Source organism: Coloeus monedula, assembly GCF_965178545.1.
Source record: "Coloeus monedula genome assembly, chromosome: 5".
Lineage (NCBI taxonomy): Eukaryota > Metazoa > Chordata > Aves > Passeriformes > Corvidae > Coloeus > Coloeus monedula.
In genome coordinates this window covers 2,218,896-2,241,273 of record NC_138785.1, presented here as the reverse complement: position 1 = coordinate 2,241,273, position 22,378 = coordinate 2,218,896, and the positions used below count along the sequence as shown (strand labels likewise).

General features: G+C 39.9%; 1 protein-coding gene across 7 annotated transcripts in view; it reads left to right on the top strand.

Moving 5' to 3' along the window:
• The window catches only part of CAMK2D (calcium/calmodulin dependent protein kinase II delta), a 124,488-nt gene that overhangs the window by 95,332 nt on the left and 6,778 nt on the right, over positions 1 to 22,378 (top strand). The window contains exons 14-21 of one of the 7 annotated variants that reach the window (XM_082282533.1): positions 1,057 to 1,094; positions 2,631 to 2,663; positions 6,510 to 6,569; positions 8,176 to 8,217; positions 10,758 to 10,806; positions 14,366 to 14,449; positions 21,431 to 21,506; positions 22,102 to 22,196. In XM_082282533.1, coding sequence (XP_082138659.1) covers positions 1,057 to 1,094; positions 2,631 to 2,663; positions 6,510 to 6,569; positions 8,176 to 8,217; positions 10,758 to 10,806; positions 14,366 to 14,449; positions 21,431 to 21,506; positions 22,102 to 22,196 — 477 coding nt within the window. The remainder of the gene's footprint in view (positions 1 to 1,056; positions 1,095 to 2,630; positions 2,664 to 6,509; positions 6,570 to 8,175; positions 8,218 to 10,757; positions 10,807 to 14,365; positions 14,450 to 21,430; positions 21,507 to 22,101; positions 22,197 to 22,378) is intronic. The other 6 variants (XM_082282528.1, XM_082282527.1, XM_082282530.1 and 3 more) reach the window with 6 other exon arrangements.

The window sequence follows — 22,378 nt, the reverse complement described above, 5'->3', positions numbered from 1 at the left end:
CCATGTCAGGACTGTCTCCCTTATATACACAACAGCAACTTCTTACGATCTAAGCTGTGGAACACTTTTTGATGGGAAGATTGGGTCATAAACAACAATAAAACCCCAATAACGCCAGGCTTGTTGTGTAATTTATTACTCTTCAAGTCTTTGGCAGTGATTCATGAAGCATTTACGCTTTAGTGAATAGTTGATATGGATTTGGTAGGTCAGCCAGCACATATTTCTGCTGTGAATGTTTTCAGGTTCAGAGCTGTGCTGTGCTTGTTTGCATGTTAGCCTTCTAAATTTAGTAAATTGGAATTATTTGATGCTAGTTTTAAGCGGTGGAATTTAAAGCCTGACACGTGAATAGCGTTATGGCAAATGAAATTTTGAAGAAATTTGATCCGTGTACAGCAAGATTGAGAAAATAGCAGGTTTTCTTCATTAGGAGCTGAAGCAAAGCCTGGAATTCATTGTTATTGACTCATGGGCAGCAGCTCTCTGAAACAGCCCCTCACTAGCAAATCGTCCTTCCCTTCTTCCTTGCAACTGTGCTGCCCTTTCACACAAGGAGGCTGATGCTGTCATGGTGGGAAGTGCCCAGAGGGGGATTATGGATATCGATACCCTCATTAAGATAGCGGTGGGCTCTGCAGACACCGGGTCTAAGTCCCTGCCATCAGAACAATGAGAGACCAATCAGAACCTTTTCACAGTCGTATCTAACTATCCCCATCAACAAATAGAAATATATTGCAGTTGAGGAAGTGAATATATCCAAAGCTGCTGCTTTTACACTCACCCTGCTTCCATTTCCTCTCTGCCACCCGAGGAGCTCTCTCCTTATATAACTACAGTCAACCTACAGCTTTAGTCAATGGAAAAAGATGTTTGATAATCCTAAGGATTGGTAGTTTCCTAAAGATTTCATTCCCCATGCTCAGAGAAATAAAAGGAGGAAATAAAAGCTGAGAGCATACCTGGAGCTGGGAGGCATTGGGGGTTTGCTGCACAGCTGGGGTGACCTCTGGGGAACCACCTGACACTGAAATTATTGGTCTTATTTTACAGCAGCCAAGAGTTTACTGAAAAAGCCGGATGGAGTTAAGGTAGGTTAAACACCTGCTTTCAATTTCAAAGATTCATCTTAGTCTCCACCTATCTGTAACTTCTGCCAGGTTTTAGGATTGATTATTGCTATTTCTTTCCTTCATAGAATCTGTTAGCAAGTGCTTCTCACTAGCTATTTGGAGTGGTTAAAGTTAGTAGGTGAAGCTTAAAAGTGAAGTAAATACTTGAAAAGCCAGCATTAAGTAAGCAGAAGATAGAAAACTACTGGAGAAAATGCTTTTTCTTGCTTTTTAAATGAAGAATGATTATCTAATGAATGACTCAAAGTTGTCAATTACCTTGTAAATAGTGGTTTGGTGGTGGGCTTTTTAAGCATCAGTGTTTACGTGCAGTTATGTTGCCTCTGTGTTTCCCCTTGACTTTCCATTAGATTTCGCGTAAGACCGAAAGTGTATGGGTAGGCTTGGCTCCACATGAGGTGTGTTCTGCCAGATGTACTTGCTATATTTGGCAGAACTTGAGGGGTTTACTGTCTCAGATCAGCTCATCCTGACTAAGAGACCTTGCTAAGAAGGAAACATTTTGGCAGCTTTCGTACATGATTTAGAGCTCCTGTTCTCTCGTCACCAGACCCTGCAGGAGGAGAGATGCTTCACAAATGAACATTCTGCATAAATGCTTTGGAGAAAAAAAAAAAAAAGAGGAATAAAAAAACACTCAGCAGAAAATGCTTCATTTTTTTTTCTCAGAGGATTCTTGAAGACTAATATAATGCCTCAAGCTTTCATTATAAGATTCAAAAGATACTCTTCTGCGCTGTGTGTTTATGCAGAAGGGTGTCTTTGACCTGAATTTTAATTTTCTATTTAATCTTAATATCTTACTTTAACAAAGTATTATAAATACTTGCTTGAATACCAGATTCACAGTACATTTGTGCCTGCTGTCTGACATATGCACACTTTTCTGATGAAAAAAATCCCAAGCCTGACCTACAAAGAAATGAGTACAGTACCATTTCAGTGCTTCTCACTGCCAAGCAGTGGATATCCCAGTCACATGGAGAAGCACACATTTGCAACTATTCTATCAGTGCTGGAAAACCCTGAACGTGTTTCACTGTAGAATAGATAAATTTTGTGCACTCTCTGGCCAGTTTTCCTTTTTAAATATCATTCCTCCTACAGGTCTACGATGCTATTTGTTCTATTGCAATCTCAATTATAATATGGGAAACAATGGTTGCCAAAATTTTGCCTAAATTGCACTTGTTGGGATTCAGTTCTTTGGTTTTCAGCACGTTATGTGTCTGCTGTTAGTCTGCATGGTCATGTGGAGCAAAGGGAGTAAATGTACATCTGGGGAAGTCTGGTTTTGTCATTTCTGTTAATTGGGATGCTGTTATTGAGATACTCCGTAGCATTTTTTCCACCCCTTCCAACAGCTGTAGCTGTCTTTTTCTTATTTAAAAAAAAAAAGCCAAAAGAGAAATATACTGTACTCCATGCATTGATACTGCAAATCCAACCAGTCACGTTTTCTTCTTTTCCTTTCTCTCTGACTGGTCAATTCAGAAAAGGAAGTCCAGTTCGAGTGTTCAGATGATGGTGAGGATCTTTATCGACAGATTTTTTTTTTTTTCCTCCTGTGAAACGTTCACACTTAGAAATCAAACAGTTGCATTTAGCTTTGTTAACATACTGTGAGAACTGCAAGACTTTAAAGTACAATCTTGTGAATTTTAAGCCTGCAGTTGCTATATGCCATCCACACAGAATCGTTCAGCCGTTCTTTCAAGCAAGTCTTTACTTCTTTTTAACCTGGGGACATAAAAAACCAAAAAAGTAGATGTAACATCAGCCAATGCAGCTGTTCTTAGTAAATAAGAATAGTAACAAAATAGTAATCTTATAACAGCCTTCTCTTCATTTTTAAAACATCTTACTTTAAAAGCTAATAGTATTAATATCATAAAATGTAACACAAAACACATTGCACAGTGATACCCTACTGCATTAATCGAGCCACTGTAGCCCAAGATGCCATACTAAATGCTCAGGAGTAAAAAAGCCAATTTCCCAGCCTTTCCACACTAGTTTCCCAGCCAGCTTCCTTCACAGCTCAGGGCTGTGTCCCAAGATCTCCCAACTGACAGTCTCAATAACTTTTCTTCCTCCTCAACCTACTCTCCAGTTTTGTATTCATTTGGCCTCCGTGACCCTACATGATAACCTCCTCTATTGCTGTTTATGATGGTTTTGAATGTGACCTTTAAGGTGTTCATGAGGATGGGCTCTGCCTGCTGCTGCTGCTGCCGGCAGAGAGAAGGCCAACAGCCCTCATCCGCACCTTTCACTGGGAAGCCAACTCTCCTTGGAAAGCAAAAGCTGCTGGTCAGGTGTGAGCAGCCTTGCCGTTATGTAGGTAAATCCTCTGTTCCTTGGGGTGAATATAGAATTCCAGTGACAGGATCCACGGTGTCCAAAGGAGGGGCACCGGGAAGGTGCAGTGTGGATGTTGCCAGGATCCCAAACCTGAAGTGTGTGTTAACTTTTTGTTACAGAAGTACCATGTGAAAGATAAAGCCCCAAGATACAGGCTTTGTTTGTTAAAATATTTTCATACTCTATGGAAAAAAGGCCAGTAATAATTTCTACAGTTCATACCCAACTGTTTGGGGAGAGTGTGTGTGTGTGTGTGTGTGTGTGTGTGTGTGTGTGTGTGTGTGTCTGTGTCTGTCCTGCACTACTGTCACACCTCAGAGAGTGACTTTTGGCAAGCAATGCAGCACTAAAACGTTCTCTGTCTTCACAACAAACAGAAGGCCACTGGTTAAGCGCAAATTAACTTTAAAGTAGCTGTTTCATATGAAATTATTGTAATCCTTCTGGAGTTACTTTGCTGTTAAAAATACATGCAAAACGCACCGCATGTTCATAGATTAATATGTCTCTGTTCTATGAGAGACAAAACATGTACAGCTTATTGCAGTTTTCTCTCAAAGTTTCAAAGGGTTTTACCAAGTTCTGTTTACGTGGAAGAAATAACTGTATTCTGAATCACATTCTCTCTCTCTGTTCCTAATGAATGCCGGATTCTCGATACCTGCTGAAGAAGTTTTGAATAGATTTCCTGCAGTTTTCAGCAGTAGCTGTAATTAATATTGTTTATTTTCATAGGGCTTCCACCAAGGGACTATGGACCCAAGCCTGCTCTGCTTACTCAGGCAAAATTGGAATTGAACTTTGACTAACCTGTTTTCCTTATGTATTCAACCAAGAGCACTCGTTTGGGATATCACTTGAGTTTTTATATTAAGCTACTACTGAATAGGACTGTATGAAATCTTCATTTCTTTCCTTATGCTTTTCCTTTATGTCTGTTTGCCTTTTGCCTTTTGCTAGGGTCTTTTTATTCGTAGTCTCTCCACGACTACACTGTCACAAAAATACGGATTTGTAGTTATGCTACTTGATAGGCGATTTTTGTCCTGCTTGGAAGGTTTAGTTTATGCTATCAAGCAGTGTTGTGTTCCCACTATTCTACAGTTCTCCTGTAGAACTTCCATTTACTGAAATGGGTGGGGTTTTCTTTAAAATTTTTTCCTGAGTGAGGAGTTCAGGATTCTGCCCATCTCAGAATCCCGTAAATATCAAAGCAAGTGAAATACTTGCCAATACTTAGATCTCCCTGTGAAAGACTTTATACACAAAGGTGTTTGTTCTCCCCGTCCTGACTTCAGACAATCCTACAGCTTATAGCTGTAATTGTGCGTAGAGAAATGAAATTTATTTGGCAATAACTAGGCCAAGTCGGGGCGTAAACACTCTCAACTCAGTAATGACTCATATGTGCTCTTAATGACAATTTCTGTAGAAAGACCATTGTTTAAAAAATAACTGCTCTGCTATAGAGCGTTGTGAACTTTGCTTTTAAATCAAAGAAAATTATTTTTGTTCTATATGGGAAAGTGGTTTCTATCACAAGTATTATTAAATAACATTTGGTGTCGACATAATAACTAACAAAACTACTTTATATTCTTCAAAGCCAGTTAAATGCTGGTTAAAATAAGAAAATTTGCAATCTGTAATTAATTACTGCAAATTCTGTTGACATTTCCATGATTTAAACATACCCTAAGTAAAATTCACTTCAGCTGCAGGCTCAATTCCTGAAATCCACAAGTCAGCTGCCATGCCTGGCCCGAAGTAAAATAAACATCAAAAAGTGTTGAGGACATGGAGTCTGTGAATTTCATTTCTTTCTCTTCGGTAAAGTTAATTACAATTTTAGGAAAATCCATTAACAAAACAGCTGCACGTTTATTACTAAGTGCTACTACTAGAAGGTTCGGTAGAACTTGGCTTTTTTGGATCGAAGTCTTTTCAGATAATCTGTATCTGTATACCCAGTTCCGCATGATGCTTTGGACTACCCTTGTTGAAATTAGACATGACCAAAATGTACACAATATTTTTTCCTAATTATTGTTAGAGAAGAAAAAACACATCTTTCAAACCAGTTTTACAACACTTGAATTTTGCTTCTTAGTGCATGTATGAAGTGGCTTGCTACATTATTTTCAGTATTTCTGTTCTTCCCGTACCCCATGGTATTAAAGAAAGTTAAATCTTGGAAAATATTTTTAAAAGATCAGATACTTTTAAACGTCCTGCTAAGCAGTTTAATATTAATTAATATTTTGTACAGATAAAAGCCAGAAGGTGTAGCACTGTGCTAAGCTTAAGAAGTATCATGATGACCTATATGTAAAGTTAAACAGAGAGGTGGTGATTGCTGGAGTAAGAGTACAGGTACCATAGTGGGAAACCTTGTGCTTCCAAGTCACAGTACCAGCCCAGAGAAGCTGCCAATTATTTTCTGCTAAAATTAGCACCAAAAAAGCTAAAGGGGCACCAGTCTCTTTCTAGGGTCAGTCATATTTATTCCAAAGTGGAATCAGAAGCCAGTAGAACAAATTAGAGATTCTTGGAGAGCTACGAATAATCAAATATTATTTATGGTAGGGATAATCCATGAGAAATAAAGAACTGTTGTGTGCAATGACTTAACACCATTGCATGTCAGGAAATGGCAGTGGCTATTTAGGACTTCGTTCCAGCCCGTATTAGTTCTTTAGTCTTCTTAGACGTGCCTAGCTGCTACTTAAGGGCTCTCTGTTAAGTGTCTCAGATGAACTCATCTATTCCTTACCTAGGCCTTGGTGCAGGGCTCTGACAGCCCTTGGTGAGGAGCTGCCAGCCAGCTCCCAGAGCTAGTGTGTTAGTGTTCCTGCAAGTTCCTGAGTTCATCTTTCTGTATTCTTTATTTCCATATCTATATCTATCTATAGATACCAATACCTGTCTATAGATGTGTGCAGAGATATAGATACGGTGCCTACCGTGAGTTCTAAGGCCTGTCTGTTTCTGTTTTCTGCATACCTACAGATAAACAACAAAACCAACGTGGTAACCAGCCCCAAGGAAAATATTCCTACCCCGGCGCTGGTATACCTGGAATTTTCCTTCTCATGCTATCTGGAAGTTTTTGACCGTCTTCTGTTTGTTCTTCCTTTTTTTTTTCTTTTTTGCTTTTTCATGCATTTACTCTGTTTGCTTTCTAAAAACAGGTTTTGGAAAACCTTTTTGTTTGAATTATGCTGTCTTTTTTTTGTGAGGAAGTCCATTAGAGCGTGTTTATTGACAGAAAATGTTAAATGGAAGCTGGATGCGGTAGAGTCGTAGCATTTGTAACTGTAGCTGAATTTTTTGCATGCTGTGCCAGAAAGTGAGTAGAATGCGCTTGGTGTTGCTCTTTGCTCTTTGCCTGATGACTGTTTCCACATTCTAATGCTAACCTTTTGCACCAAAAAATTTTTTTAAAAACAGCTCTGTTATTTTCTCTGCTTTGTCTTAGTTAAAGTATTGACATCCAGGAGAGCTAACAGGATTATTACTAGGCTGCCATAAAACAGACCTTATTCAGATTTTCATTCCATATTTCCTGAAACTCAGCAGGACTTTGCAAGTCTTCTCTGGGATCAAGAGGCATCTTGAGCTAGAGCTAAACATTTTTTTGGTTTCTCTTCCATTTAAATCAGCAGGAGACATTACTCATTAATAAGCTCTGTTAAGGACGTATGACAAATCAAAGTGATGTTCCTGGATGTTTACTGCAATCTTGCTTTTATTAATAGCCTATTTCTAAGGCACCTGTGTATCACGGGGCTCACCAATGTAAATGCCAGTGCCTAAGTACACCATGTTGTGACCTCTTGTTTCCCATGTGCATATAAAACTTTGAAATTGGGGTAGTTCGTACACATTTGGAGGCATTTTTCCTCTGGAATTTTTTTGAGCAGCTGGCACTGAGGCATACAGTAAGTACTTCCAAAGGCCCAGCCAGCAGGTTGCATGCAGGAGTTTATGGCAGTCTGTTCCCAGACAGAGCTGTGCCCGATGGTCCGTGCTGAAAGCGTGCTGGCTAACTGCCATTTCAAAGATTATTGAACCTTTTTTAAAGGGAAAAGGATTTGGGGAAATTACACTCTTAAATGACACAAAGATCTCTCTCGCTTGCTTTAATGCAGCTCTGCCAAGGCAGCCACTGGGGGCAGTCCATGCTTTCCAAACCACAGTAGTGTCATGGGGTAGTCAACTCATCCTTAATCCTTATCAATTCCTCTGTATTTCGAGTTCATCACTTCATGCTAGTACACGCAAGCATGATTAAAGAGAAGAGGTTATTAAAGCTTAAAGATTTGTCGTGCCCTGCCTGTCCAGGCTCCGACAGGACAGCACACGGAGCATTTGGTCTGCCCTTGTGCAGAAGAGCCTCTGCAGGTCCCCAGAGCTTCAAAGCCCTGCGTGCCCTGGTCCTGAATAAGGTCTCTGCATGCTGCTGCATTAGGTGAGATGGCCTTTTTTTCTGGCTTGCTGTTGGGGAAATCTGTGTTAGAGACATCCAGTTTCACCCCCTGGCGACAGTTAACGTTTGTTTTAACTCTTGTCAGTGTTCAGCATTTGTGAGCTGGCTCTTCTTGCACTTCCTCACACCAATGAAAATGTATTTACCAATGGGAACTCTTTCTCTCTTTATTTTGTTCTTGCTCAGGAGCCCCAAACTACAGTAATCCACAACCCTGATGGAAATAAGGTATTCAGAAAGAATCAACTCCATCTTGCTTTTCCACACCACACATCCCATCCACTATTCTACAGCACAATAGGGTCATTCCAAGAATTTGTGAAGGAAAATCTCATTCGTGCATTTGTTATACCTGGTGTCTCTTGAGCCTGTTTTCATCCATGTCCATCTGCTGTGTGCTCCCTGCTGCTTCTGAGCTCCTGAAGCACTTGGGGGAGTTGGTAGCAATGGGCAGAGCTCGCAGCCCGGCTCGGGAAGCGGGGGGTCTCTCTCATTTCAGCCAAAAATGCTGCAGTCTAAGGGAAACCTAAGAATGCTGTTCTCAGAGTGTGGTGAGATGATCCCAGCGAGTTTTACGTGCAGTCGTCACCTCAGACAAAGATGTCATTTCAGTTTATCCCATCTGCTGTTTCTCAGCATGCTTATACACCGTGTCGTGACATGTCTTTCGCACAGGACTTTGGTTTTCTTCCATAACATCACTGGGCAGTTTCCAAAAAAATTTCACATTCCAAGTGACAAAGAGGTCTTTTGATTTTTACATGTTTTCTTCATGCTCTTTTCTTTTTCTCATGTATTGTGGTGTTTGCGTTTGGCAGCTGATCCCTAAATTGTGTTTTGTTTTGTTTTTTTCATGCATGGACTTGAAAAGGGACAGGAAATACCATCATATATATATAACACATGTTCCTAGGTTTCCTGAAAAGAATTTATGCATCAACAAGAGTTTCACAGTTTGCAGTGTTGACTTAATTCCCATCCCATTTATCTAGTCTGAACTCCCTGTGGTTATTTCATAAGAGAAGGAGTGGATCTGAGTGACAAAATAACGCATGCAGACATTCCTCAAGCATGGAAGTGCTGATGGTGTGTGTTGTGCTTGTGTATCCCGATCCTTTATGTCCCCTGCATCTGTCCAACACAGAACTTGTGTTTTCGTGTTACTACTCTTTCAGCTCCCCAAGTTTAAACCCATAGGCCACAAGCAGCCTGTGTTCGGACAGCAGGCTGATCTTTATCACTGAAGTCCACTAAAGCCCAGAAAACCTAGATAAAATATTGGCATGACTACATCTACTTGATTTTTTTTACATAATCTCAGCAACTAAGATACTCAATGTCCCAAAAGGTCACAGCAAACAAACGATCCACTTAATGCGGAGAGGTCCTCCTAAATTTATCTGAAAGACTGATCCTTGTAGTATGGCAACTGGAGTGGATGCTTCAGTGTTAGAAGCTACATCTGCCCTGTGAGCTTTGCATGGTGTTTGCAACTTGTATTTGTGTGAGGTTTTTATTCACTTGTAAGTACTTTATTTAATATTTGAAGTGCTAGAGCATGATACGTCCGTGTAGAGTGGAACGTCTAACACAGCGAGGGCAGGGACAGCATGGTGGCTCGTTCAGTTCTGTTTGTGTGTAAATTAATTCCTCTAGTTTGACTTATCAATGCACATTTGGGTTTTGAAGGTCTGAGTAATGGATTAGCCCTCTTGAACATTCCTTTGACTCAGCCTTGTGAGGACACAGTAAATGAAGGGCACTGGCAAATTTACCTTTTATTATTTAATTGTAAAATCCTTTAAAGAATTAAATATGATAGCAGTCCTGTCTTCTCTCCCGGGTAAAAACAGATCAGTTAACCTTTTTTGCTATTGAGCTGCAAAAAAAAAAAAATTTAATGTTTTACTTCTCAAGAAAGTATGGAGATAAAAAAGCCATCCAGCTTAAAACTTTCCAGCTCTCTGAAGCTGTTAGATTTGACAGTGCCCTGTTGAATTTGCCCATTATATTTCATGTTTCTGGTAATTAAGGAAAGACTAAGATACAATATCCTTGCCTTTTTAAGTGCGATGGCTTAAGAATAAACTGTCTGATAGATGAGTCATTCCTTTGCATGACTGGTTGGTTGAAGAATACTGCTACAAAGATGCCTTAGTTTGTCAAAGTTTTTACCATATGTTTATCAATTCTCCTTCTCCTTAAAAAAAAAAAAAACCAAACAAAAACACAAAACCAGTATAAAAATGAGATAATCTGATCCAATATGCTTCAAGTCACTGTGAGACTTCTTTTGAGTATACATTGCATAAGTCACATGAACAGGAAATTGATTGTAAATTGTAGCTTGCAGCAGCCTGCATATTTAGAAGGTGGAATTGGAATGGAATGACTTATTTTGCACGGTTGGTTTAATCACTAAGCTTAAAATGGCAAGCTCTCCTACTTGGCTGAGGTAATTCATACATTTCAGATGGACTTTGTACAGCTGGATGTTAAAGAAAAAAACTTTCCTGTACATTCCTGTGAAGTAAAAGCATCAGGGTGCAGGAATTGTGTTTCTGTTCCCTCCTGTGGAGAATGGCAATGTTTGACATCCATTTCAGGTGGAAATGTCTCAATCGGTGTGTGACCATTTGTTTGTGAATGACATCCCACCCCGCTTCAAGGCTTTGCATGATTCCTGTAACTAATCCTGTCCTTTTCCGAGGCACGCAAATAAGGCTTGGCTTGTTTTATACATTCGACTCATATTTACTTCTCAACAGGAATCAACAGAGAGTTCCAACACGACCATTGAAGATGAGGATGTGAAAGGTATGATTTTAAGCTTGAAATGTTTGGAGAAGCAGTAATGTGAGTTTCGTGATTGTATTTCATGTAGGTCATTAAACACAGAAACCCCTAATGTATCTTACAGGAGAATAGTATTTTTCCTTTTGTAGAAGAAATTACTTTTGATATGTTTTGGACTTAACTTTAACTTTTCCGATCCCAAAACACCATTTCTCAGGATGTTTTGGGATTAAGAGTGTAAGGTTACTGCTTTTTAACTAAGATATTAGTTCCAGTAATAATAGAAGTAGATTACAAATGTCTTAGTGCTTTGTAGCTTTTACTTAGTTTATGTTTAGCATGCATTTGTGTTTTGGGTTTGGTTGTGGGGTTTTTTTCATGTCACCATTTTTATTTTTCTTCTGTTCAGATGCCAGTGTATTTTTTTTGTTTTCTTTTGTTCTGTCCATACACTTATTTTAATCTTTTTCTGTTCTTAAAAAACTAACATCAAAACTTTTCTTACAAATTTAGTTTTGTAGTTTCACAGATAATATTTTTGTTTCCATTTTTTCCCCCTCTAAATATTATGCTGTGATGCTAACATACCTACTTTAATAACATTGTTTTAAAGTGCTAATGGCTTGAAAAAGGGAGTATTAGGTTTGTGTATCTCTGATCCACAAAAAAGATTGGCTTTTGGCCTCAAAGAAAAATGGTATATGTACAGGTGATAGTAAGATAAAACAGGGAGAATGGATGCAACGAAGTAGTGGTGGTTTGAGTTAATGTGAAAGGAGAGAAGAATTACAGGGATCCGCAGCTGGTGCGTTGGAAAATACAGTGTAATTTACCTCTAATCATAACAGTTTGTATTTCTTCCTTCAAACTATTTTGTGCAGTTTAACAACTAAGCTTATTAAATGAATAATTAAATTGTAGGGCCTCTGTGTGATGATATAACGTGGTGTTACTACAGTAGGATTTTTAGAAAATTCTGTCAGAAGCTTAGCACACAAAATTGTACCTCAGGGGGATACAACTACAAGGAAAAACAGCAGTGAAAATAATTGGCCTTATTCTTTTACATGATTCTGCAGTATCACAGTTAAGGGCGGGTTGGATGGCCGTAATATATGGTACTCCCAAAACACAAAAGGGGGATCTTGCAGTAAGCACAGGTCTGAGGAACAAGATACTGCTTGAGTCTTTCCCTGCACAGTGTACAGGGATTTCATTTTCTGTTCATTTAAACGACAAATATAATCTCCCTCTTATTAATTGCTTGGGAACTTGCTTGTTTTGCACTTTTTAATATTCCTCTCACACTTCCCATCTTTCCACTGGAGGCTGCTGTTCATACTGTTTTGTTATAAATTAAAGCTAACACTGCCCCCAGGGTCTAATTTGAAGATTGATTCAGGGAATAGGCAGTCCTGCAACCCTGACACCTATTACAAGCTCAAGCTTCCTGCTCTAGCAAAGCACTTACGAAAGGTTATTTCCCCCTACACCAAACTTGATTCCTGGATGTATAGTTTGTAGGAGAACAGTGAGAAAGCTTTCTCTTGTCGGCAACAGCCACTGGAGATAAAATACTGATAGGGACAATTGGATTTCAGAGGTAGGAGAGAGAATTCTCCAGGTCCTTACACGTATGCTCAAGATGACTCAAGATGTTTGTTGCCCCGTTTGAGACCTAGAAGGAGTGTTTTCCACCTCAGATGATAAAGAACATTTAAACCTTTTTGCTTTTCTTTGCAGCATGGAGTACAACATTGGAGGAGGCTCTGTGCTTTCCAAGAAGGAGCGGGGGACTGTGGCTGGAACTGAGCAGTAGTATTAGTGTGGTTTATGGCATTGCAGTGTGAGGCACACCTCCCAGGGAATGGCGTGTGGGTTGTGCGCGTTACTCCTGCTCCCGGTATCCCAACGCCGTGCTGCACCGCACAAACAGGGCCAGGGCTCCTTCATTCGTGCAGCCTACACAGACAGAAAACATCCAGCTGTGCATCAAGGGCTTTGTTCTTTGTTACTGATCTGCCTCTTTGCAGAGGTGTGGCACACGGGTCTGTGTGGGGTACAGCATCCCCAGCACACTCAAGTCTCGTGTGCGCTGTGGAAAGGGGTGCACGTGCGTGTCTGTGCCAAGTATTACGAATGTTAGGATTCATTAAGAAAGGGAGCAGTTAAAAATGTCTTATATCGCTTATCATAAATATGTCTTCAGGATCAAATTCTTACCTCCTGTCTGTCACAGATGCATAGAGCATTCTCTCATGTCAGGATTTTGCCCTGTTTTCACTTTTGAAGGCAGGTATTTAAACTTCAAGACAGTAAAATCAGGCTTCTTATTTTTTATTTACTGAAAATCTTGGTATCTGTAACTTTGCCTTGTTTGTGTATACATTTACCTCTTTTAGGACTGGAATATATTTCTTTTACTAGAAACAGTGCTTGGCAAACAACAGTGAGCTTTAATAACTCAAGGATTAAGCTAATTATATCATTTGAGACTGAAATGAATTGATGCTGTAGTTCAGGTTCCTTGCTAAGATAAATTTCCGACATTAGCCATCAATCATGGGCTTAATCTACATGACAGTGATCCTTCCTAAATATGACAGGAGTGGGCAGGAAGAACATGCTGAGAACTGGACTGTAGGCAATGCCTCCTTCTGGGATTGCTTGTGGGATTTCTTCTTCCTGTAGCAATGAGTCTGGAACTTTTGGGCAGCATCTCTGTGATATGGGTTTGATTTTTCAAGTAATGCTGTGGAATATCACCATTATTTTTTCTCCACAGACTTTCAGAAAGGTGAGTTGTTAAATGTACCATGAACAGACGGTCTGGATTTCTCATGGTGTCTTTTTGCCCCCAGAGACAAATTAACGAAAGCATTAGTAAGAATGATGCTTCCCAATGGGAAAAATTGCTGAGTTGTAAGGCACTTACAGATTTGACAAATTGTGATTTACCTGTGCTACTTAATACATCTGGAAGGTACATTGCTCTGAAATATTTCATATATTTGTAATTCATCTTGTACCTGCTGGCTTAATTTTATTTAACAGTAGAAAGAAAGCACTTTAAACTATTTCTTTTGGAATATACATTCCTAAAAAACCATTCAAATTTCTAAGAACAATTTTTCCGTAGCTCTTTCAAGTCCCTGTATATCTGAATACTGGATACAGGGGTGAATCTGTGCTGGCATCTGAACAGAGTCACTCACACCTTTACAACTGTTCTTTGGCACCCACACTGCCCCTGAAAGTACATCATTAACATTGTTTGTGTGCTCAAAGATTTTCTAAGTTCTTGCTGCTTCTAATTAAATTATCATTATTTTTCTTTTGGCCTTCTTTTTTTCTTCACATGTACTTGACCCTCACACAGCTTTCACAAAGGAGGAGGACATGGAGAGGTTGAGTTCCACCCACCACTCCTCCTCTTCCATTGCTTCTTCATCCCACTGGTCACCACCCTTGCCGTGCCCCAGAGGCCGCTCCTGCTGCCAGTGCCTGCTGAGGAGTCTGATCACACTCTACCTCTTCATCTTTGTTTGTTCATATGTTGTGTTTCTTTCCATCAATTCAGCGGGCAAGTCCATGAGAAATGCAAACTCAGAGAGTCAATCGCTTGAGTCTGAGCTCTCCCACTCCACTCCTTCCTCTGTACTATGTAAGTTGAGAGACTCATCGGTCAGATGATCTCCTTTGTCTCTCCTCCTCTTCCCTCCCCACCATCTGAAAAAAGCTCAAAAAAGGTCAATGCTGTGGTCTGCCTGATCTAGGAATGCCCTGTGATTAAGCTTTACAAAAGTAAAAATGTTTAGGTTTTTTCTTCTTGTTATTAATTGTAAAAATATTTTCATCACCTGTAACAGCAGGATAAATAGGTCTGTATTTCAGAAAGCTGTATCTTGCAGGAGTAATCCTTGCAGTAGTTTTTAGCTTAGGGAGAGAGATTTGCCTCACCTCTTGCTTGGATCCTGGATAGGGCCTCAGCATTAATTACCTGTTAGATTTATTATATCAAATTCCTTTCTTGAGCATCCCTGTTGATAAACCAGTCTTGAAGCTGCTGTGGCAGCTGTTAACTTGCAGCATTGATAGGACAACTGGAAAGTGTCCTGCTCTGCTCAGGACATGTGATGGTCAGTGACCGACTGACTGTAAAGGAAATCTGCAGTGTTAAAATATGAGAGGGGAAAGACACTGTGTTGGTAGAATGTAAAAGACCTGGGTAGAACCTTTCTTATTTATAAATGAACTCAGAAATTCTTCAGAAATTCCTTAGAGGGAAGGGACCTTGTGAGTTGAAACCGGGAATGACTTCCTGGGAATGTAGGTTGTGCTTGCCAGATTCTGATCCTGCAGCCAACATGTATTGGGGCAGTTGCACTAGTGGTAAGAGTGGTCATTTGCACAGGTAAAAGTGAGATCCAGGCGGGCCCTTGGGAACATGGGCTGTGTGTTACTGGTGTGAACCTTATTTTAAACTTGAGTGGAATTTTTGGTGGGGTTAGCTAATGCAGGTGAGAGAAATCAGTCCTGGAGAGGATGGGCTGTCTCCGGTCACAGCTGTTGCTGGGTAATGCTGAAAGCATAGCTTCATTCTGAGGGAGGAGCAAGAGAGGCCGTATCAATATACGGGTGAGTGTGTATCAGACTAGAACGACAAATACTGCCAGCACAAAGTGCCCAGAGCCTGGGAAAAGAGAGGCGTTAATAGGAGAGATCTGGGCTGCGTAACACTGAGGGTTGACGTGTCAGTAACACCTGCCGTAAGGCTTTATTCCATCCACGGTGGGTATCCACACAGTATCCTTTATGTGCCCAGCATTTTCAGATCTCAATGCTGGCAACCTCACATGTCCTATTTCTCTGAACTAGTTGAGGGATTAGGCAGGAGCACAGTTTAAATAAAAATGTGCACAGCAGCAAATCTTGTTAATGTCTCGCTCATCAAGGCTTCAAACATCATTCTGGAGACAGCAGCCAGATTCCACGATTTAAGTAGCCCGTTGGGAAACCACAGAGCAGTGTCTTGTAAGTGTGGTAACCATGATGCAGTTTTGATCTGAGGCTGTAGGTGATTTGTCGTCAAAAAATAAACATTTGCCAACATTTGCTATGCTGCGTAAATATTAGTGTAATTTTTTCGTATAATCACATAAAAAGAGAGCATCTTTAGACGTAATTGATTCCATATAAATGAAAATATACTATGTATGGCATGTGACAAGTTGCTTAACATTAATTGAAATAGACACATTAATTTTATTGCATCTGTTTTGTCAGTACAGGGTGGAAAAGTTCTGGGTTAGTTTCTCAGATATTTGCCTACATAGCTAAAGAATTTAAATTTTTTTTTAGGGCAGTAGCAGGCTTACCAGTTTTTAGATAGCCGAAAGATACCTAACCTAAAATAACCTAGATAATATTCTGCAGATCATCCATCCATGTCATAATTCGATGAATCAGAGTGAGTCTTTGGAATCAGCAGGCTCTAGGAAAAGGGTGTGCATGTGAGATAACAGCTCAGATGTTTTAGTCCCTATCAAAGTTTAAGGTTAAGTGTGAAGTAAGAGATAAGTGCTGGTCTTCTGTATCCTGAATCTTGATAAACTTCTTAAATGACAAGTCCCCTGGAGCATGCCTTGTCAGCTGAGGGTCTAGGTGGGTTTTGTGTAGATCTGAGACCCAGTCAGTTGTTAATTCATGCTCCCCTCTCCTCCCCTCTCCTCCCCTCTATTATTTAATTGGAATATTTGTGGCAAAAATTGTAAGAAAATTATCAGCAGAGAATTTGCAAATACTGGTGTGATCAGAATCATTTGGAAGAACATTGTGTGATGTTTAGGAGTCCATGCTGTAAAGCTGAATGAAATCTGGTACATCACACAGCCAGAACTTGTTATACAACACAGGATAAAATTTCTAGTCTCTTCCTCTTTCTTTTCAGACTTCAGTCATTTCCAGAGTATAGAAATAGCTTGACTGGCTGTGTGCTTTCTATCTAACTGCTGTTTGTTGGGCCGATGTTCAGATGGGAAGTGAAGCTGAGTTCCCCCTGCTGTGCTATTCCATTTTAGCAGATCACTGTCACCTTGATACCAACTGTCCTGTTTTAAAACAACAGCACAACCAGTAGGATTTGTCCCCGCAGATTTAACCCTCCTCCACAGTGTAGAGATCTGTGTTTGAGCTAGTTGTCTAGACTCCCTTTAGCCAATGCAAATAGGTCAGATAAGTCACATTTGTCTTAAAAATCTATTTTAGGATATGATGAATTGTGCCCTGAAAGTGCTGATTTCTCTCCCTTGACTGTAAGGGAGGGGAGTTGAGAGAACTCACTTGTCCGTACTTACACACATCCAAAATGTTGTGAGTTTAATCCAGTCTGAGGTGTACTGAGATACGTAGTTAAGTGTACTGAGTTGAAAAGTTTTAAGCGTTTTTGCCTTGAGAAACATGTGAGCAAGTTAGAAGCAAAATCATTTTAATCGTCTCCAAGTGCATGTGCAAATCTGGAACAAGGTTATCTTGTTCTTCTGGAAAGGTGCTTCACTGCTTAGCCATTGCAGTACAGCAATGACATAGTCATCTGAAGGGGTGATGGCAGGAGAAAGACATTCCAATATCTGAGTGAAGCATAAAGTGGTTTAAATTACTATTTTCACTGGTGTCAGTTTTGAAAAACATGATGGGTAATACGGTGGTCAGGGAGTTACAAGGGTTCTTTTCTTGTGTGTCATAAAACGTGAAGTTTCTGGTACAGATATTTCTGAAGGCTTCACTTTCACATATCTACAGCTCATTTTTATGTTCCACCTTCTCCCTGCAATCAAAATACCAAAAATACCAATATGTCATTTCTATGTGATTCTTACAGATTGAGTTTAATATATTTCTTGGGGCTACAGGAAAGGGAAAAAAAAGCCACAGAGTTCCTTGCTGGAAAAACAGTTTTTGCTTCTGTTTTGTACTTTTGTTTTCCTGTGGTACTTGATTTCACTACCTAGGGAACTGCTCCTTGTAGGTTTAAAGTATTGATAGTGTTAGATTCTTTTTGCTTAAATGGTGTTTCTCCTCATTTTATCTTGTTTAGATATTAGTGTTAATGGTGGTCTTTAATTTTGAAAGATTATCCCTCATCCTGTACCTGAGCAAGGAAAAAAGTGAAATATAGCTAGAGGTTAATGACTCATTTAAATTTAACATATGTGCTACAGCAGTACTGCACAAATCATTTTAGCCAGTGATTGGAAATGTTTGTGTTTGTTCTTTTTCTTATTATTTGGTCTTTATATAGCTCTTCTTCATAATAGTTTTGTTTGAACTGCCTTTGTATTAGTCATATGCCTACTTACTTGCCAAAGCAGGGGATTTATTTTTTTTAACTGCTAAACCCCTATTAATTACCTTAACTCCTTCACCTTGTGGGGGTAAAGGTTCTCTTTAAGGAACAGGTCCATGGTCTTTTCTGTAATGTATTTACTTCACCCATATTCTGAGCAAAGAACATCAAAGCCACCATCTTTTCCACATAAGTTTGCTATGTCTGCAGTCTGTTTCCTTACTAGTTTTCAGGAAAATGACTCAGCACCTTTGGCTTCTGACATCAGTGTTCTTCCCTCACATCTTAGTCATTTTAAAGGCACCAGGTGTATTCTTGCTGAGTTATCCTTTGTGTACAGAGTATGTCATTCTATGCTGTGGAGAAAGCCACTGTCATATTCTAAGAAACTATAGATGGGTCAGGCTTTACTTTTTGAAATGACTTTTACTACACTCTGTAGAAAAAGCAGCTGAACTAGTTTTACCATAATCTCATTACAGCTGTCAGTTTCGTTTAGGAAGTTTAGTTCCTTTAGTTTTATTTATGGAGTCCTGACTGCACATCAAATGAAAAGTATAATAGCATGAAATTGCCACTGTACATCAAACAGCATAATTGTCCTAGAATTCGATACAAGCCAAGTTTACTATTGGATAAAAAAATAAATAATGAAAAAATCAAAGGCAAATGGTGATTGTAAGTGACAGTTATCAGGCAGATGGGAACTGGCTAGATGCCTCTTCCCTAATGCCTTGTGTTGTCCTTGCATAGTTTGGAGTGTGTATTTAGATGGAAATCAAAATTGGAAGTATCGAAGAGCACACGTTGGGTGGAGTCCATCAAACTTATACTGAAAATTCAGTGGTTTTCTTGCCACTCTAAAGAACTGACAGTTATTTCTCAGATGCCGTCTGCAATAGCAGGACATGGCTTCTGCCAATACTGTTTCACCTTAGTTTATCTCCACTGCCCTCCCTATACCTTCCTTTGCACTCAGGGTAAGTACAAGGATTTGACTGGATGCATGTGGCCACCAAGTCACAGCTGTATTTTCCTTCTGCTGCTTTCCAGTCTCCTTCCAGTTTTCTGTTTGCTGTATTTCAGTTTTCCCACCTCCTTTCTCTTCCTTCCTTCCTTGCTTCCAGGTTAAACCTCTGCCTCCAAGACAATGAAGCAGAAACACTTTTGGTCTCTATTTGTGGTCTGTCTCCCTGCACCCCCACAAATACCCACAGGAGAAGGTGTAAAAGCTAAAAACAATCAGGAGGAGGTTTGTGTAAAATCACAGTGGCTCCTGAGTATTTTAATTAGTCTTTGATGCCTACTGTTATTTCACACTGCCTTGTTCTTGTATTGAGTAAGGGCTGAGAACAAGGCAAAAGAGTTTTGCACAATAGGATAAATCAGTTCTGGAACTCCACTCTCTAAATTGTGCTCCACTTCTCCCTTTGGCTCACTGCCGATGAGAATGTCAGATCACTACGTAGGAAGAAGTGTAATTGTCTAATATATGTGTAATTGGGTGTTGCTGAAAGGTGAGAGTAGCATAGTGACTTTCACAGAGTTTCACGTGGTGCTTGTAATTTTGTAGAAAAATTGAGGACTGAGTAGAAAGGCAGATGATTTGGCAACATCTTCCTGTTCCTGAGAGTCTGCATTGGGAACTGTGAAGTCTTTCCTAAAGTGTTGACACCAGTGCTGGAGTTGGATGCTGATTGATTGGATGGAGCCAGCGATAACTACTGTAATCTCCTTTGCTGGCTTTGCTGGCCTCTAGAGCTTCCTGATGGATGTGTTTTACATCCCATGGATACATCTGCAGACACAGCTCTCCTGGATGTTAGTACAGCCCAGAGAAACTTTGCTGGAACCACATTCTCCAGTATTAGGTGGCTTCTGTCAGAAAGCTTAATGAAAACAAATGTTCCGCTGCAATTTAATTTTGGAACTAAAACCAGGAAAACCAGCAGTTTGGCAACACAGTTCAGTTTCTCCCTTTGGGGGTTGATGTGGAATTATATCTTGCATATCTCAACATCAAAGGTACCATGGTAAAACTAAGGAAAGGCATGACTGATGTTAGTGAAAAAGGGAATATTGCCAGTTGTCTTGAGCCAAGTGACGATAAATTATGTGTCCATGTGGTTTTGTGTCTCTTGTGTGTGGAAACTTACAGTACCTTTGTAGACATATTAATTGCTTATATCGTTATCCATTGACATGAGCTCATGATTATGTAGCAACTGATCAGAGATTTTTACCTCATTTCCCACTGTCTGATTTAATGGTCTGTAATTTCCTCATCTCTGATTGAGATGTGTTACTGGGTTATTTAATCAAATCCTTTAGCTCAGCTGTATGTATGTGAGCTGTTGCATGCAGAACTGGTAATTTCCTCACTGCACGAGGTCTGCTTGTTCTGGATTTCTTTTTGCCAGCCTTCTGTAAGACTGCACTGTTATTTCTGACTCAGCCATCCACCACTTGGCTGGTGCTGGTAATGCCATACAGTGTCCACACAGTCTGGCCCATATTAATTAAACCTTTGATAATGGAGGCATTGCTGCTCTCTTCATTAAAAGTCCTTGTTCTTTCCACAGTCTTTGTGAAAAATAAGGCAATTCATTCTTGAAATACTCTTAGCCGTAGTGCTAATAGTCAAGAGCTGCTCGCAAAAAGCCTTACTAGACCTTTATATCCATTTTTTTCTTCATCGCATTTTTCCTTGCTGTTTTGTTTTTGGTCCTTTGTACCGGAATACTTTAGGTGTGCACTTAGGAAGAGGTTAACACCACAGTGCCAGTTTTGAGCACAGCATTGGAAAGTTACTTTCTCTATGTGCTCCCCAGCATTTTCTTTTGAAGAAGGATGTGATCTCTCTCAGTACTTCAGTTTTAACATTCCAGGCATGCTTGTGTTAATGGCCAAATCCATGTGTAGGAGTGTGCTGGGGAATTACAACTCTTGCTTGCACAAGAGAGCTGCTACAGCCTGACTGTGAAACAGTAGTCAGCTTCCTTGAGTTTGAAATTTAGAGTTGGGGTTTGGTTCATTTTGCTTTTTAAACAGCAGATCCTTCAGTGAAGGAAAGATGATTATAAGTGTGATAGGGCAGTGGATTGATCTTGACATATGTTTAATTTTCTTGTGGATACAAGTGTGCACTGAAGGCAAATCAGTGTAAAGCAGCAGTGTAACATCATGTCCTTTAGTCGTAGAAAGGAAGAGAAGTGGCAGCTGGGAAGTGGCAGAATACCTATCAGCTGTCACCTTCCACTTTGCCTTCCTCTGTAAGATTGGGTTTGTGTCTCTCCCCAGCTCGTAAGCAGGAGATTATCAAGGTGACCGAGCAGTTGATTGAAGCCATCAACAACGGGGACTTCGAAGCTTACACGTAAGCTCCTCATTTTGGAGGGAGTGAGGAGAGGTGGGGTATTTGCCACTGTCTCTGTAAATACTCCTGTTTATATGTGAGTGCCTGTGCTTGGAGTTATGTACCATTGAAATACCTTCCCAGATACCCCCACAAAACACAAGATGTGTTCATGGCTGCTTTGCCCTGGCTTCAGACATCGCCAGTTTCAGAAGAGCTGCTAGTATAAATCCATTGTAGTTAAAAGAAAATACTTAAATCTTGCTTACATAATGATGTGAGGCATAAAGAATATCCCTTGCATTGCACAGCAGCAGCTTTTATCATCACAAGTAAAAATTCCTACTTGGAACTACACTGACCTCTGGGTCTTTTTTTGGTCAAAACATGATTTATATGAAATGTGGTCCACTTAAAGTAAGCTGCCAAATTTACTAATTGAGTTGAAACCAGAACTCCGTGCCTTCTCCTCATGTAAAGTACTGTTCTTTTCCAGTGTGATGGCATGAGTAGGTGAAATATTTGAAAGGAATGAAAGAAACAAGTAGAAATAATCTCTCCAAAGTTGTGATCCATAACCACATGTGGTCATTGCAGAATTTCCTCTTTTCCACAGAAAAATCTGTGATCCGGGCCTTACATCTTTTGAACCTGAAGCTTTGGGTAATCTGGTAGAAGGGATGGACTTCCACCGGTTTTACTTTGAGAATGGTAAATATTCCCTTTTCATCTCCAAATCTTCATCTGTTCCTTGTGACTATGTGTCTCTCACCTGATGAGCATTTTAGTTTGGGAGTTAATCGACTTGGGCAGGGGAAGGGAGTATTACTTTTTTCAGAGTTCTGCTATACGTGTTTTTCACTCTGCCTCTGCTCTGCTCATTCACACATCAC